This window comes from Blennius ocellaris, assembly GCF_963422515.1.
Source record: "Blennius ocellaris genome assembly, chromosome: 12".
NCBI lineage: Eukaryota > Metazoa > Chordata > Actinopteri > Blenniiformes > Blenniidae > Blennius > Blennius ocellaris.
Genome location: NC_137661.1, coordinates 28,513,478 through 28,530,091, shown reverse-complemented (window position 1 = coordinate 28,530,091; position 16,614 = coordinate 28,513,478). Strand labels below are relative to the sequence as shown.

Below are 16,614 nucleotides of genomic sequence, written 5' to 3'. Positions count from 1 at the left end.
CATGTAGACTGAAACCTTTACCACATGTTTCACAAGAATACGGCTTCTCACCTGTGTGAGTTCTCATGTGGACCAACAAATTACTCTGTAGACTGAAACCTTTACCACATGTTTCACAAGAATACGGCTTCTCATCTGTGTGAGTTTCCATGTGGAGCAACAAACTACTCCGTTGACTGAAACCTTTCCCACATGTTTCACAAGAATATGGCTTCTCACCTGTGTGAGTTCGCTTGTGGAGCAACAACTGACTCCGTCGACTGAAACCTTTACCACATGTTTCACAAGAATATGGCTTCTCACCTGTGTGACTTCTCATGTGGCGCTTCAAATTACTGCCTAGACTGAAACCTTTACCACATGTTTCACAAGAATACGGCTTCTCACCTGTGTGAGTTCGCTTGTGGACCAACAAACTACTCTGTAAACTGAAACCTTTCCCACATGTTTCACAAGAATACGGCTTCTCACCTGTGTGAGTTCGCTTGTGGACCAACAAATCCCTTTGAGAAGTGAAACATTTGCTACACGTTTCACAAATCATTTTCTTCACATTAGTGACAGTTCTTAAGTTGCCAAGTAATCTCGGTCTTTTACGGACATGTTTCCCAGATGATTCCTCATTAAGAAGCTTTTCACCTTCAGCCTGCTTCTCCGACTCAGGAACCTCGTCCACACCGTCACCAGGAACCAGGCTGGTTTTGTTCTGCTCTACATTTCTAGTTGAATCACAGTCCAGATGTTTGGTCACATGGTGGATTTCAGAGTCATGAGAGAGGAGCTGCTCAGTGTCCGGTTCTCCTTCTGGTTCACTCAGGGAACTTTGCTCCTCAATAGGAGGAACCCTGAAGGAACCACATTTAACCATCGTACCGGGTTCCTGGTGCACCGGGATCTCTGGAGGTTCTGATTCCTCTTTGATCTCTGTAGGTTCTGGTTCTTCTGATTCCTCTTTGATCTCTGGAGGTTCTGGTTCCTCTTTGATTTCTGGAGGTTCTGGTTCTTCTGATTCATCTTTGATCTCTGGTGGTTCTGGTTTTTCTGATTCCTCTTTGATCTCTGGAGGTTCTGGTTCTTCCGATTCATCTTTGATCTCTGGTGGTTCTGGCTCTTCTGATTCCTCTTTGATCTCTGGAGGTTCTGGTTCTCCATGGTGCTGTCGGAGCTCTGGAGAGACAGACGAGTACAACATGAAACATTAGTTACATTACTTCTGCAGTTCCTGCTTCAAAAACAAATCTGGGATTCAAGCGATGAAATTGAAAACGTTCATTCAAATACAAAGAGAGAAAAAAAGATGTGGTTGCCACATTAGTTCAGAATGTGCATGTTGAGCTGCTGAACAGCTGGTAGATTAACCACCATCTCTCTCTACCATATTACTTCTTTAGATTAACTTCCTGTTGTGGCTCTATCCCACTAATCGCCTCTCATTTCCACACAACGTTGTTCTCACTGTTGACCCTGCAACCTGAGGTGGAGTCGCAATGAGACGTCCTGCTTTTGAATGAATTTCCTCTTTAGAAAACATCAACGTCCACAACGCCATTGGGCAGTGGAGTTTAGAAAGTGAACGTAGATTGTTCGCGTTGTGGCTACTATTGACAGTTGAGAAGGAATCGCTGGTTGTTGTGTTTTCTCAAGTGTAATGCTCAGCTGCTGCGTTGAAGACGAGCGTGGAGAAGAACAGCGAGTGGATCCCGAGTTCCCCGTCTGCTGAATAAAGGTGATTAAAGACACTAAAAAGCTCACAGACGCTCATCCTGCTGCTGTGTGCAGTGTATAAAGCAAACAGCCACAACAATGGCGATGGTCCACCAGTAAGACTGGTGCATCTCTTCAGACTTCTCCATACCTGTCCTGTGGAGCCTGAGTTGAGGCTCCCAGATGATTCTCACAAGTCTGCGCTGACGATCAATCTCCTCCTCGTACTGGACCATCGTTGGTTCAAACGCAGTGAAGATTTCCCCGGCGGCAGCGGCGAGTCGCTGGCTGGTCCAGTCTCTGGCCGAGTCGCAGGAATCGTCACGTCGTCCATCGGGAACCGTCTCCTGAAGATCCTCCTCCTCTTTAACGCCTGGAGCTTCATGTTCCTCCTGCTGCACACTGGAGCTCGTCTTCTGGGGAACAACGTGTCGCTGTGGACTCTCTGGAGGGGAAACGAGACAAACGTCACTGACGGGAATATTTTACAGTGAAGGATGGATGAGACACGACAGGATACATTTAAAATACCAACATTGAGACACAAAAAGTCTGCTCATTTCAATCAAGCCTTTATTTTCTTCCCCCTGTCCTGTTCGGCAGCTTGGGCAGACGAGATGATGTGATTGAGAGCCTTCTGATGTCAGAACCTGGAGTCTGCCCCTGTTGCTGCCTTTATTAGAAGTTGCCATGGCCGACCGCTCCAAATGTTTTCCAACTGTTAATTAAAACCAGTGGAATTAAATGTGGAAACCTCATTGAAAAACTATTGGCAGCGGGGAAAGTGTTCCAGCGGATAGAGCTTTCCCTCAGCTTTAAAACGAGGTATTACTTGTGCTGATACGTGGACTAGCACAGGAGCTAACAATGTTGTTGTGGATTTTCTGGCCTTTATTGATTTATTTTATTGATTTATTTGAGCAGTAAACATTCTGCTCAAAAGCAGTGGGGCTGAAGCAAGAAGCTTCTGAGCTCCACCCCCAAACTCAGAGCAACAAAAAGTACATTGCACACTAGAATAGAAAGAACAAAACGTCAACAACAACAAAACAAAACATGAACAAAACAGAACCTCCCACATTTCAAACGACTAAATCAACACGGACCAAACTTACGACACACACTCACACACACATGCACATATACGTTGATCCTACTTCTTCAATGCATTTCTTCTTCTCTGTATGTTTCAAAAGTCTTTTGTTTGTATTTGTATTTGAACAGGTTGATGTTTGGACGTCGTTTCAACTCCGTCTCCAGTTTGTTCCACAGTTGTTCACCATGAACTGTCGGGATCAAACTTTTCAGGGTTGTGTTTATGTTTCTGAGTCCTAAAGTTTAATTCCTCACGTATTTCATAACGACCAGTACGATCTGGAACCTTCTTTGTATTTGTCTTGGGAACAATCTGGAACTTGCTTTATAGAACATCTGTACTGCTTGGAACTCAACAACGTCACTAAACTTCATGATGTTTGATTTTAAAAATAACCAGTTTGTGTGGTCCCAAAACCAACTTTATGAATTAATGGAATCGCTCTTTTTTGTAACATTGCTATTGGTTTTACTGTGTTTTTATAAGTACTACCTCATACCACAGTACAATGATATAAATAGGGCAAAATCAGAGAACAGTATAAGGTGTGTAAAGCTTTGATATTTAAAATGTGCTTTGCTTTTGCTATTATTGCAATGTTTCTTGAGATTTTCGTAGATATATATTTGATGTGAGATTTCCAAGTAATTCGATCATCTATAATAACTCCAAGGAATTTGATTCCATGCACCCGCTCTATAACGACGCTCTACAACCACGCCCTACAACAACACTCTATAACGACGCTCTACGACCACGCCCTACAACCACGCTCTACAACCACACTCTACAACGACGCCCTACAACGACGCCCTACAACGACGCCCTACAACGACGCCCTACAACGACGCCCTACAACGACGCCCTACAACGACGCCCTACAACGACGCCCTACAACGACGCCCTACAACGACACCCTACAACGACACCCTACAACGACACCCTACAACGACACCCTACAACGACACCCTACAACGACACCCTACAACGACACCCTACAACGACACCCTACAACGACACCCTACAACGACACCCTACAACGACACCCTACAACGACACCCTACAACGACACCCTACAACGACACTCTACAACGACACTCTACAACGACACCCTACAACGACACCCTACAACGACACCCTACAACGACACCCTACAACGACACCCTACAACGACACCCTACAACGACACCCTACAACGACACCCTACAACGACACCCTACAACGACACCCTACAACGACACTCTACAACGACACTCTACAACGACACTCTATAACGACACTCTATAACGACACTCTATAACGACACTCTACAACGACACTCTATAACGACACTCTATAACGACACTCTATAACGACACTCTATAACGACACTCTATAACGACACTCTACAACAACACTCTACAACAACACTCTACAACAACACTCTATAACAACACTCTATAACAACACTCTATAACAACACCCTCTATCTGAACTGCTTCCTGCAAATTGGAATTACAGTTGCCGAATATGATCATTTTGCTTTTACTCAGATTTAGAGATAATGTGTTTTGTTTGAACCACTTGTTGACACTCTTGAGTTCCAAGTTAACAATTTAACAGAGTTGTTTTAAATCGTCTCCTGACGCAAAAATATTTGTATCGTCTGCAAACAAGATGAATCTAAGAATTTGAGAAGTTTTACAAATGTGGTTTATATACATATTAAACAATGTTGGGCCCAGAATGGAACCTTGAGGTTCTCCACACACAGTTTGTAGACAACTTGACTGATAATCACCGATGTTCACACTTGTTTTCTATTTTTTAAGTAACTGGTGACCCACTGTAGAGCTCCACCCTGATCCCATAATGTTCTAGCTTATTAATTAATATGTCATGGTTTATTGTGTCAAACGCTTTACTCAGGTCAATAAATAGCCCTAATGCATATTTCTTGTTGTCAACAGCATCAGTTATTTCTTCAGTTCTATCAAAGAGTTGAGTTGAGTGATTGTTCCTAAAGCCAAACTGATTATCAGAGAGTAAATTAAACTGTTCAATTAAGCTGTCAAGTCTGGAATTCAAAACTTTTTCTAAGATTGTAGAGAATTGTGGTAAGAGGGAGACAGGCCTGTAGTTTGTGAAGAGATGTTTAATGTTTATCTCCTGCCTTGAACAGAAGAATCACTTTTAACTTTCATGCTATCAGGAAATTGGCCAGTTTGTAACAGAAGTTACTGATGTATGTTAACGGCTTAGAGAGACTTTCAATAACACTTTTTAAGGTCTTCATATCCATATCATAGTAATCTGTGGAGGTTTTATTTTGACACCCTCTAACAATGTCCAGTATCTCCTTTTCCTCCACAGGATTGAGGAACAGGACAGAGGATTTGTGTCTTTGAGCTCACAATTATAATTCTCATCATTTGCTATTTTTGCAGCCAGGTTCGGTCCAACATTTACAAAGAATATATTAAACGTATCAACCACTTCATTCATATTATTTAGAGTTTTATCCTCATCTTTGAAATACCGTGGATAATTGATCGTTCTTGCTTTACTTCTAATTATACTGTTTAAGACATTCCATAAGCCTTTAATATTATTCTTATTGTTATCTAACAACCTATTATAATAATCCTGTTTACATTTTCTAATTATACCTATCAATTTGTTTTTATATTTCTTATATTTGTTCTCTGCAATCTTTTGATCTATTATTTATAAATATTTTGTAAATTAATTTTTTTCTGGGATGCATTCAACAATCCTTTAGACATCCATGGGTTGTCTTTACACTTTCTGTTTATACAGTATTTTTTCATTGGGCAGTGTTTATCATATAATTTTTGGAATATTTTTACAAACTCATCATATTCCTTATTAGTATCATTCTCTCTGAATACAATACTCCAGTCTTGAGTTAGTAGCTCCTTTTTAAATGCATCAATAGTTTTATCTCTTTTTACCCTTTTAAACCAATATTTGTTTTCTCTTCATTATTTGAACATCTATTTTTGTACACTACAAAAACTGGAAGGTGATCACTGATATCACAGCCTGTGATCTTTATGTTCTGTACGAGCTGGAGACCTCTCCAAGATGGCGGCGCTGGAGGCACGTCGCATCAACGGTCGCTGATAGGCAGTGTGGTATCGCGTGTTTAATATATCTATGCCCTGAGACCTATGGATTAGACTGAGCAGAGCGCGCGACCGGACCAACATGGCGGCGCCAATAAGAAGTAGCGGTCGATGCGGCGGATTCGCTAAACGAGCAGAGCGCGCGACCGGACCAAGATGGCGTCAGTCAGAAGTAGCGGTTGATGCGGCGGATTCGCGAAACAAAGCTATATTAGCATGCAATGTTAGCTTAGACTGTGTCGATAAATCACATCTAACAACACAGAACTCGTTTCCCCCGCTTGTGGCACAGTTGCTCCGTTTAATGCTGAAAGTTTCTGACTTACAGTCACTCGTGTTGCTTCACTTTGAACTGGAAGTGCAGCCGCAGCGTCGTTTATGTCTGCGAGTTTCAAAAGTAAAGCAACGGTCCTCCACGAGCCACATTCACGTGTTCATTCCGACATTCACGTACCTGCTCCGTGGAGATTGATGGGAAGTTTCCCGCTGATTTCCAACAATCTGCGCTGACGTGCTATCTCCTCCTCGTACTGGACGACCACTTGTTGGCACGCGGTGGATATTTCTGCGGCGGCAGCAGAAAGTCGCTGGTTGATAAACTCCTTCAACGCCTGAACTGTCGCCATTGGAGCTGCAGGAGGTGAAACGTTTGCTGAACGAGACTCGAGAACCGCGGAAAAGTACGAGCTACCGACCGGAAGTGAAGTGAGTCGCCGTGAGGCAGTCGGCTCTGTCAAGAGTCAACGATGCTGTGTACTATTTCCGCCAACTGATTTCAAAATAAAACCTCCAACCGCCTCGCCTGGAATGGTTGTCAGTTTCTATAAAGAATGATTTATTCAAGCTAAAACCCACTTATAAAAGGTTCTGAATTGATTTTATTTGTATAGAATGAAGGTTTATTTTAGATGTGGGCATACATTTGATTATTCAACTCGATAACAAAATTAAAGACATTTAAATAAAAGCACACAAAACATAACAGAGCAAAGTAAAGCAAAGCCAAATGTAAGTAATTAAATAGTCTCTCAGGCTGTGTGGTTTCTAGGGGGGGGGGGGGCGGACAGTCCCCCCAGCTCCGGGCTCAACAGGACCTGGGGGAAGGGGTCTGCAGCGTCCGGGGAGAGTTCTCCTTGGCTGGACTTCCTCAGGAGGCTCCTGTCTCTGGCTGTGAGGACGTCCTTCCAGGTCTCCAGGAGCCTCTGGGACACCCGGACAGACTGCAGCTTCAGGAGACAGCCCAGGGCCTTGGTGTTGTTCAGGTCCGGCCCCACAGAATCCACCAGCTGACCCACGGTGAGGGTCCCAGACTGGACCAGCCTTCCCGTCAGACCAGGAGTCGTTGCTCCGCTGAGGTCCAGTCTGGCTCCGTGGATCAGGGCTTCTTTCAACAGCCAGTCAGAGAGTCGGCCTTCAGGCACCTTCTATGGTCAATAGAGCCCAGCATTTAAAAACACTTTGATCAAATGGAGGAAGCCCCTTGAGATTTAGGAATCTGGGATCAGTTTTTATGCATAATGCACTTCAATCAATGTTCAACTGGGTGAAAGTGTTGAAATTGCACAAACTTTCCTTAAAAACTCTTAGGTTGTTCATAATAGATTTAGTAAAAGGACAAGTCATTGCATATAGAGATTTTTATAATTTACTTCTTCTTTGCACTAATACAGAGGAAAAAGTGGACTTATTGTTACTTCTATGTAATTTTGGAATAAGTTTACTGGTCTGGCCCCTTGAGATCCGATTAAGTTGTATGTGGCCCCCAGACCACAATGAGTTTGACACCCCTGATCCATCCATATATATTTAATTTATTAGTATTTTCTTTTTCTTTTGAAGAAGTAAGGCAGTGGGGGCCTAAATGTTAGAGAAGCGGTCTTGGGGTATGACGGTTCGCAGGTTGGAATCCCACAGCTGACAGGTCACCACCACAAGACCCTTGACCCCCAGAGGTCAGATCCCTGGAGATCCCACCTGGAAACCGGATGTGATGAAATCATGGTGAGAAGATCCTTGTAGAGGTTTTAAATCTCTCCTCTGAATTATAGTCATATCAAATATAGAAACACTGGCACTGAAAAGAACACGTTTAGGATTAGGAACAACAATAATTGTGATGAAATCATTAATCTGAGGTCATTGTGATGAGATCTATAACGATATGAAGAGTAAGAATACTGTGTGTGTGTGTGTGCTCAGGGAACAGTTAGAACAGGTGGGCGGGGCCTTTGGAACATGTGAGTTGTGGATGAAGAAACCAGAATCAGAGCACAAATAGACTTTTTAACTAGAACCAGTGGAAGTCCATTGTGCCACATTCGTCGCCACACATCAGCTGCAGTCGTCTTCAATTCCAGCCCAAAGCTTTTCTGCTCCGGACGACTGCAGGTCACTCTTTGACAACTTCAACTTCCACATTCATTTTCAACATCAAACAAACACTGAATCAAAAAAACCAAAAAACTATTGGATTCATATCAACATTTTATTTCAACACTTTAACTGGTGAGTTTGGGCTCAAGGTGAACTTTCTTCATGTGACGCAGAAATGAACCATGGCGACTGAAACTCCTCCCACATTGCACAACAATACGGCTTCTCACCTGTGTGAAGTTCTCATGTGGACCAACAAACTACCCTGAATACTGAACCCTTTCCCACATGTTTCACAAGAATACGGCTTCTCACCTGTGTGAGTTCTCATGTGGGCCAACAAACTACCCTGAATACTGAACCCTTTCCCACATGTTTCACAAGAATACGGCTTCTCACCTGTGTGAGGTTCTCATGTGGGCCAACAAACTACCCTGAATACTGAACCCTTTCCCACATGTTTCACAAGAATACGGCTTCTCACCTGTGTGAGTTCTCGTGTGGTACTTCAAAGAACCATGTTGACTGAAACCTTTCCCACATGTTTCACAAGAATACGGCTTCTCACCTGTGTGAATTCGCTTGTGGACCAACAAACTACTCTGTAGACTGAAACCTTTCCCACATGTTTCACAAGAATACGGCTTCTCACCTGTGTGAGTTCTCATGTGGTACTTAAAATGATCAGAATAACTGAAACCTTTCCCACATGTTTCACAAGAATACGGCTTCTCACCTGTGTGAGTTCTCATGTGGCTCTTCAACTTACCATTGCGACTGAAACCTTTCCCACATGTTTCACAAGAATACGGCTTCTCACCTGTGTGAGTTCGCTTGTGGACCAACAAATTACCCTGAATACTGAAACCTTTCCCACATGTTTCACAAGAATACGGCTTCTCACCTGTGTGAGTTCTCTTGTGGACCAACAAACTACCCGGAGAACTGAACCCTTTCCCACATGTTTCACAAGAATACGGCTTCTTATCTGTGTGAGTTGCCATGTGGTACTTCAAACACGTCTCTAGACCGAAAGATTTCCCACATGTTTCACAAGAATACGGCTTCTCACCTGTGTGAGTTTGCTTGTGGACCAACAAACTTCTCCGTTGACTGAAACCTTTCCCACATGTTTCACAAGAATACGGCTTCTCACCTGTGTGAGTTCTCATGTGGCACTTCAAATGATCAGAATAACTGAAACCTTTCCCACATGTTTCACAAGAATACGGCTTCTCACCTGTGTGAGTTCGCTTGTGGACCAACAAACTACTCTGTACACTGAAACCTTTACCACATGTTTCACAAGAATACGGCTTCTCACCTGTGTGAGTTCGCTTGTGGACCAACAAACTACCCTGAACACTGAAACCTTTCCCACATGTTTCACAAGAATACGGCTTCTCACCTGTGTGAGTTCTCATGTGGTACTTCAAATAACAATGTTGACTGAAACCTTTCCCACATGTTTCACAAGAATACGACTTCTCACCTGTGTGAATTCTCATGTGGGACTTCAAATGACCATTTAGACTGAAACCTTTACCACATGTTTCACAAGAATACGGCTTCTCACCTGTGTGAGTTCGCTTGTGGACCAACAAACTCCTCTGTACACTGAAACCTTTACCACATGTTTCACAAGAATACGGCTTCTCACCTGTGTGAGTTCTCATGTGGTACTTCAAATTACTAGAATAACTGAAACCTTTCCCACATGTTTCACAAGAATACGGCTTCTCACCTGTGTGAGTTCGCTTGTGGACCAACAAACTACTCCGTTGACTGAAACCTTTACCACATGTTTCACAAGAATACGGCTTCTCACCTGTGTGACTTCTCATGTGGCGCTTCAAATGATAAGAATAACTGAAACCTTTCCTACATGTTTCACAAGAATACGGCTTCTCACCTGTGTGAGTTCGCTTGTGGACCAACAAATCCCTTTGAGAAGTGAAACATTTGCTACACGTTTCACAAATCATTTTCTTCACATTAGTGACAGTTCTTAAGTTGCCAAGCAATCTCGGTCTTTTACGGACATGTTTCCCAGATGATTCCTCATTAAGAAGCTTTTCACCTTCAGCCTGCTTCTCCGACTCAGGAACCTCGTCCACACCGTCACCAGGAACCAGGCTGGTTTTGTTCTGCTCTACATTTCTAGTTGAATCACAGTCCAGATGTTTGGTCACATGGTGGATTTCAGAGTCATGAGAGAGGAGCTGCTCAGTGTCCGGTTCTCCTTCTGGTTCACTCAGGGAACTTTGCTCCTCAATAGGAGGAACCCTGAAGGAACCACATTCAACTACCAGGATAGGCCTCTTTCCCTCCTGGCTGGTACCGGGTTTCTGGTGCACCGGGATCTCTGGTGGTTCTGGTTCCTCTTTGATCTCTGGAGGTTCTGATTCCTCTTTGATCTCTGGATGTTCTGGTTCCTCTTTGATCTCTGGAGGTTCTGGTGGTTCTGATTCCTCTTTGATCGCTGGAGGTTCTGGTTCTTCTGATTCATCTTTGATCTCTGGAGTTTCTGGTTCCTCTTTGATCTCTGGTGGTTCTGGTTCTTCTGATTCCTCTTTGATCTCTGGAGGTTCTGGTTCTCCTGATTCATCTTTGATCTCTGGTGGTTCTGGTTCTTCTGATTCCTCTTTGATCTCTGGAGGTTCTGGTTCCTCTTTGATGTCTGGAGGTTCTGGTTCTCCATGGTGCTGTCGGAGCTCTGGAGAGACAGACGAGTACAACATGAAACATTAGTTACATTATTTCTGCAGTTCCTGCTTCAAAAACAAATCTGGGATTCAAGCGATGAAATTGAAAACGTTCATTCAAATACAAAGAGAGAAAAAAAGATGTGGTTGCCACATTAGTTCAGAATGTGCATGTTGAGCTGCTGACCAGCTGGTAGATTAACCACCATCTCTCTCTACCATATTACTTCTTTAGATTAACTTCCTGTTGTGGCTCTATCCCACTAATCGCCTCTCATTTCCACACAACGTTGTTCTCACTGTTGACCCTGCAACCTGAGGTGGAGTCGCAATGAGACGTCCTGCTTTTGAATGAATTTCCTCTTTAGAAAACATCAACGTCCACAACGCCATTGGGCAGTGGAGTTTAGAAAGTGAACGTAGATTGTTCGCGTTGTGGCTACTATTGACAGTTGAGAAGGAATCGCTGGTTGTTGTGTTTTCTCAAGTGTAATGCTCAGCTGCTGCGTTGAAGACGAGCGTGGAGAAGAACAGCGAGTGGATCCCGAGTTCCCCGTCTGCTGAATAAAGGTGATTAAAGACACTAAAAAGCTCACAGACGCTCATCCTGCTGCTGTGTGCAGTGTATAAAGCAAACAGCCACAACAATGGCGATGGTCCACCAGTAAGACTGGTGCATCTCTTCAGACTTCTCCATACCTGTCCTGTGGAGCCTGAGTTGAGGCTCCCAGATGATTCTCACAAGTCTGCGCTGACGATCAATCTCCTCCTCGTACTGGACCATCGTTGGTTCAAACGCAGTGAAGATTTCCCCGGCGGCAGCGGCGAGTCGCTGGCTGGTCCAGTCTCTGGCCGAGTCGCAGGAATCGTCACGTCGTCCGTCGGGAACCGTCTCCTGAAGATCCTCCTCCTCTTTAACGCCTGGAGCTTCATGTTCCTCCTGCTGCACACTGGAGCTCGTCTTCTGGTGAACAACGTGTCGCTGTGGACTCTCTGGAGGGGAAACGAGACAAACGTCACTGACGGGAATATTTTACAGTGAAGGATGGATGAGACACGACAGGATACATTTAAAATACCAACATTGAGACACAAAAAGTCTGCTCATTTCAATCAAGCCTTTATTTTCTTCCCCCTGTCCTGTTCGGCAGCTTGGGCAGACGAGATGATGTGATTGAGAGCCTTCTGATGTCAGAACCTGGAGTCTGCCCCTGTTGCTGCCTTTATTAGAAGTTGCCATGGCCGACCGCTCCAAATGTTTTCCAACTGTTAATTAAAACCAGTGGAATTAAATGTGGAAACCTCATTGAAAAACTATTGGCAGCGGGGAAAGTGTTCCAGCGGATAGAGCTTTCCCTCAGCTTTAAAACGAGGTATTACTTGTGTTGATACGTGGACTAGCACAGGAGCTAACAATGTTGTTGTGGATTTTCTGGCCTTTATTGATTTATTTTATTGATTTATTTGAGCAGTAAACATTCTGCTCAAAAGCAGTGGGGCTGAAGCAAGAAGCTTCTGAGCTCCACCCCCAAACTCAGAGCAACAAAAAGTACATTGCACACTAGAATAGAAAGAACAAAACGTCAACAACAACAAAACAAAACATGAACAAAACAGAACCTCCCACATTTCAAACGACTAAATCAACACGGACCAAACTTACGACACACACTCACACACACATGCACATATACGTTGATCCTACTTCTTCAATGCATTTCTTCTTCTCTGTATGTTTCAAAAGTCTTTTGTTTGTATTTGTATTTGAACAGGTTGATGTTTGGACGTCGTTTCAACTCCGTCTCCAGTTTGTTCCACAGTTGTTCACCATGAACTGTCGGGATCAAACTTTTCAGGGTTGTGTTTATGTTTCTGAGTCCTAAAGTTTAATTCCTCACGTATTTCATAACGACCAGTACGATCTGGAACCTTCTTTGTATTTGTCTTGGGAACAATCTGGAACTTGCTTTATAGAACATCTGTACTGCTTGGAACTCAACAACGTCACAAAACTTCATGATGTTTGATTTTAAAAATAACCAGTTTGTGTGGTCCCAAAACCAACTTTATGAATTAATGGAATCGCTCTTTTTTGTAACATTGCTATTGGTTTTACTGTGTTTTTATAAGTACTACCTCATACCACAGTACAATGATATAAATAGGGCAAAATCAGAGAACAGTATAAGGTGTGTAAAGCTTTGATATTTAAAATGTGCTTTGCTTTTGCTATTATTGCAATGTTTCTTGAGATTTTCGTAGATATATATTTGATGTGAGATTTCCAAGTAATTCGATCATCTATAATAACTCCAAGGAATTTGATTCCATGCACCCGCTCTATAACAACACTCTATAACCACGCTCTATAACGACGCTCTATAACGACGCTCTATAACGACGCCCTACGACCACGCCCTACGACCACGCCCTACGACCACGCCCTACAACGACGCCCTACAACGACGCCCTACAACGACACTCTACAACGACACTCTACAACGACACCCTACAACGACACCCTACAACGACACCCTACAACGACACCCTACAACGACACCCTACAACGACACCCTACAACGACACCCTACAACGACACCCTACAACGACACCCTACAACGACAATCTACAACGACACCCTACAACGACACTCTACAACGACACTCTACAACGACACTCTACAACGACACTCTACAACGACACTCTATAACGACACTCTATAACGACACTCTATAACGACACTCTATAACGACACTCTATAACGACACTCTATAACGACACTCTATAACGACACTCTACAACCACACTCTACAACCACACTCTACAACCACACTCTACAACCACACTCTACAACCACACTCTACAACCACACTCTACAACCACACTCTACAACCACACTCTACAACCACACTCTACAACCACACTCTACAACCACACTCTACAACAACACTCTACAACAACACTCTACAACAACACTCTATAACAATACTCTATAACAATACTCTATAACGACACTCTATAACGACACTCTATAACGACACTCTATAACGACACTCTATAACAACACTCTATAACAACACTCTATAACAACACTCTATAACAACACCCTCTATCTGAACTGCTTCCTGCAAATTGGAATTACAGTTGCCGAATATGATCATTTTGCTTTTACTCAGATTTAGAGATAATGTGTTTTGTTTGAACCACTTGTTGACACTCTTGAGTTCCAAGTTAACAATTTGACAGAGTTGTTTTAAATCGTCTCCTGACGCAAAAATATTTGTATCGTCTGCAAACAAGATGAATCTAAGAATTTGAGAAGTTTTACAAATGTGGTTTATATACATATTAAACAATGTTGGGCCCAGAATGGAACCTTGAGGTTCTCCACACACACTTTGTAGACAACTTGACTGATAATCACCGATGTTCACACTTGTTTTCTATTTTTTAAGTAACTGGTGACCCACTGTAGAGCTCCACCCTGATCCCATAATGTTCTAGCTTATTAATTAATATGTCATAGTTTATTGTGTCAAACGCTTTACTCAGGTCAATAAATAGCCCTAATGCATATTGCTTGTTGTCAACAGCATCAGTTATTTCTTCAGTTCTATCAAAGAGTTGAGTTGAGTGATTGTTCCTAAAGCCAAACTGATTATCAGAGAGTAAATTAAACCGTTCAATTAAGCTGTCAAGTCTGGAATTTAAAACTTTTTCTAAGATTATAGAGAATTGTGGTAAGAGGGAGACAGGCCTGTAGTTTGTGAAGAGATGTTTAATATTTGTCTCCTGCCTTGAACAGAAGAATCACTTTTAACTTTCATGCTATCAGGAAATTGGCCAGTTTGTAACAGAAGTTACTGATGTATGTTAACGGCTTAGAGAGACTTTCAATAACACTTTTTAAGGTCTTCATATCCATATCATAGTAATCTGTGGAGGTTTTATTTTGACACCCTCTAACAATGTCCAGTATCTCCTTTTCCTCCACAGGATTGAGGAACAGGACAGAGGATTTGTGTCTTTGAGCTCACAATTATAATTCTCATCATTTGCTATTTTTGTAGCCAGGTTCGGTCCAACATTTACAAAGAATATATTAAACGTATCAACCACTTCATTCATATTATTTAGAGTTTTATCCTCATCTTTGAAATACCGTGGATAATTGATCGTTCTTGCTTTACTTCTAATTATACTGTTTAAGACATTCCAAAAGCCTTTAATATTATTCTTATTGTTATCTAACAACCTATTATAATAATCCTGTTTACATTTTCTAATTATACCTATCAATTTGTTTTTATATTTCTTATATTTGTTCTCTGCAATCTTTTGATCTATTATTTATAAATATTTTGTAAATTAATTTTTTTTCTGGGATGCATTCAACAATCCTTTAGACATCCATGGGTTGTCTTTACACTTTCTGTTTATACAGTATTTTTTCATTGGGCAGTGTTTATCATATAATTTTTGGAATATTTGTACAAACTCATCATATTCCTTATTAGCATCATTCTCTCTGAATACAATACTCCAGTCTTGAGTTAATAGCTCCTTTTTAAATGCATCAATAGTTTTATCTCTTTTTACCCTTTTAAACCAATATTTGTTTTCTCTTCATTATTTGAACATCTATTTTTGTACACTACAAAAACTGGAAGGTGATCACTGATATCACAGCCTGGGATCTGTATGTTCTGTACGAGCTGGAGACCTCTCCAAGATGGCGGCGCTGGAGGCACGTCGCATCAACGGTCGCTGATAGGCAGTGTGGTATCGCGTGTTTAATATATCTATGCCCTGAGACCTATGGATTAGACTGAGCAGAGCGCGCGACCGGACCAACATGGCGGCGCCAATAAGAAGTAGCGGTCGATGCGGCGGATTCGCTAAACGAGCAGAGCGCGCGACCGGACCAAGATGGCGTCAGTCAGAAGTAGCGGTTGATGCGGCGGATTCGCGAAACAAAGCTATATTAGCATGCAATGTTAGCTTAGACTGTGTCGATAAATCACATCTAACAGCACAGAACTCGTTTCCCCCGCTTGTGGCACAGTTGCTCCGTTTAATGCTGAAAGTTTCTGACTTACAGTCACTCGTGTTGCTTCACTTTGAACCGGAAGTACAGCCGCAGCGTCGTTAATGTCTGCGAGTTTCAAACGTAGAGCAACGGTCCTCCACGAGCCACATTCACGTGTTCATTCCGACATTCACGTACCTGTTCTGTGGAGATTGATGGGAAGTTTCCCGCTGATTTCCAACAATCTGCGCTGACGTGCTATCTCCTCCTCGTACTGGACGACCACTTGTTGGCACGCGGTGGATATTTCTGCGGCGGCAGCAGAAAGTCGCTGGTTGATAAACTCCTTCAACGCCTGAACTGTCGCCATTGGAGCTGCAGGAGGTGAAACGTTTGCTGAACGAGACTCGAGAACCGCGGAAAAGTACGAGCTCCCGACCGGAAGTGAAGTGAGTCGCCGTGAGGCAGTCGGCTCTGTCAAGAGTCAACGATGCTGTGTACTATTTCCGCCAACTGATTTCAAAATAAAACCTCCAACCGCCTCGCCTGGAATGGTTGTCAGTTTCTTTAAAGAATGAT

The 16,614-nt window shown here is 42.8% G+C and overlaps 1 protein-coding gene across 1 annotated transcript; it reads right to left on the bottom strand.

Annotated features, from left to right (window-relative positions):
• Positions 1 to 1,639: 1,639 nt before the first annotated feature.
• Positions 1,640 to 16,405, bottom strand: LOC308137618 (uncharacterized protein; the record flags this gene model as incomplete). The annotated part of the gene is made up of 8 exons (XM_080506370.1): positions 1,640 to 1,716; positions 1,856 to 2,004; positions 7,150 to 7,312; positions 8,870 to 10,151; positions 10,746 to 10,796; positions 11,001 to 11,017; positions 11,706 to 11,918; positions 16,234 to 16,405. The coding sequence occupies 8 exons, from the start codon at positions 16,403 to 16,405 to the stop codon at positions 1,640 to 1,642; spliced, it is 2,124 nt and encodes a 707-aa protein (XP_080362496.1).
• Between the last annotated feature and the right edge of the window lie 209 nt (positions 16,406 to 16,614).